The sequence below is a fragment of the Crocuta crocuta genome, unplaced genomic scaffold (genome assembly GCF_008692635.1).
Source record: "Crocuta crocuta isolate KB4526 unplaced genomic scaffold, BGI_CrCroc_1.0 scaffold95, whole genome shotgun sequence".
Lineage (NCBI taxonomy): Eukaryota > Metazoa > Chordata > Mammalia > Carnivora > Hyaenidae > Crocuta > Crocuta crocuta.
The window spans coordinates 13,885,876-13,886,166 of record NW_027530971.1 but is presented as its reverse complement, the minus strand read 5'-3'; the positions used below and the strand labels follow the sequence as shown (position 1 = coordinate 13,886,166).

At 72.2% G+C, this 291-nt stretch overlaps 2 protein-coding genes across 5 annotated transcripts in view; one reads left to right on the top strand and one right to left on the bottom strand.

Annotated features, from left to right (window-relative positions):
• The window catches only part of CNTRL (centriolin), an 80,652-nt gene extending 80,365 nt beyond the window's left edge, over window positions 1–287 (bottom strand). For all 4 annotated transcript variants that reach the window (XR_013336476.1, XM_077769953.1, XM_077769954.1 and 1 more), the window contains exon 1: window positions 241–287. The gene's annotated coding sequence lies outside the window, so the exon portion shown is untranslated. The remainder of the gene's footprint in view (window positions 1–240) is intronic.
• Window positions 204–291, top strand: part of LOC144236168 (complement C5-like) — a 59,377-nt gene continuing 59,289 nt past the window's right edge. Inside the window, 1 exon segment of the mRNA XM_077769777.1 lies at window positions 204–263. Within this exon segment, the coding sequence (XP_077625903.1) occupies window positions 204–263 (60 nt within the window).

Genomic DNA, 291 nt, shown 5'->3' with positions numbered 1-291 from the left:
TTCCCCGCATCCCCACCCCCCACCTTTTCACTTCTCATCCAAACCTCCCTCCTTCATCCTCCTCCCCACGCCCGTTCCGGGCCCTCCCCTCCTCCTCATCCAATCCCAATTCCCAAGCACACGCCCCCGCCCCGGGATCCGTCCCACCCCACGCTTGCTCCAGGCCTTCCCGCCTTCGCCGCCAGCCCCCACCGCTCCGCCCGATGCCCGAGAACGGCCTCGACCCGGCCTGGCACTCACCGGCGAGGAGCCGAGCGGAGCGGGCCCGCTGGACGAGGCGGGGGGGGGGGC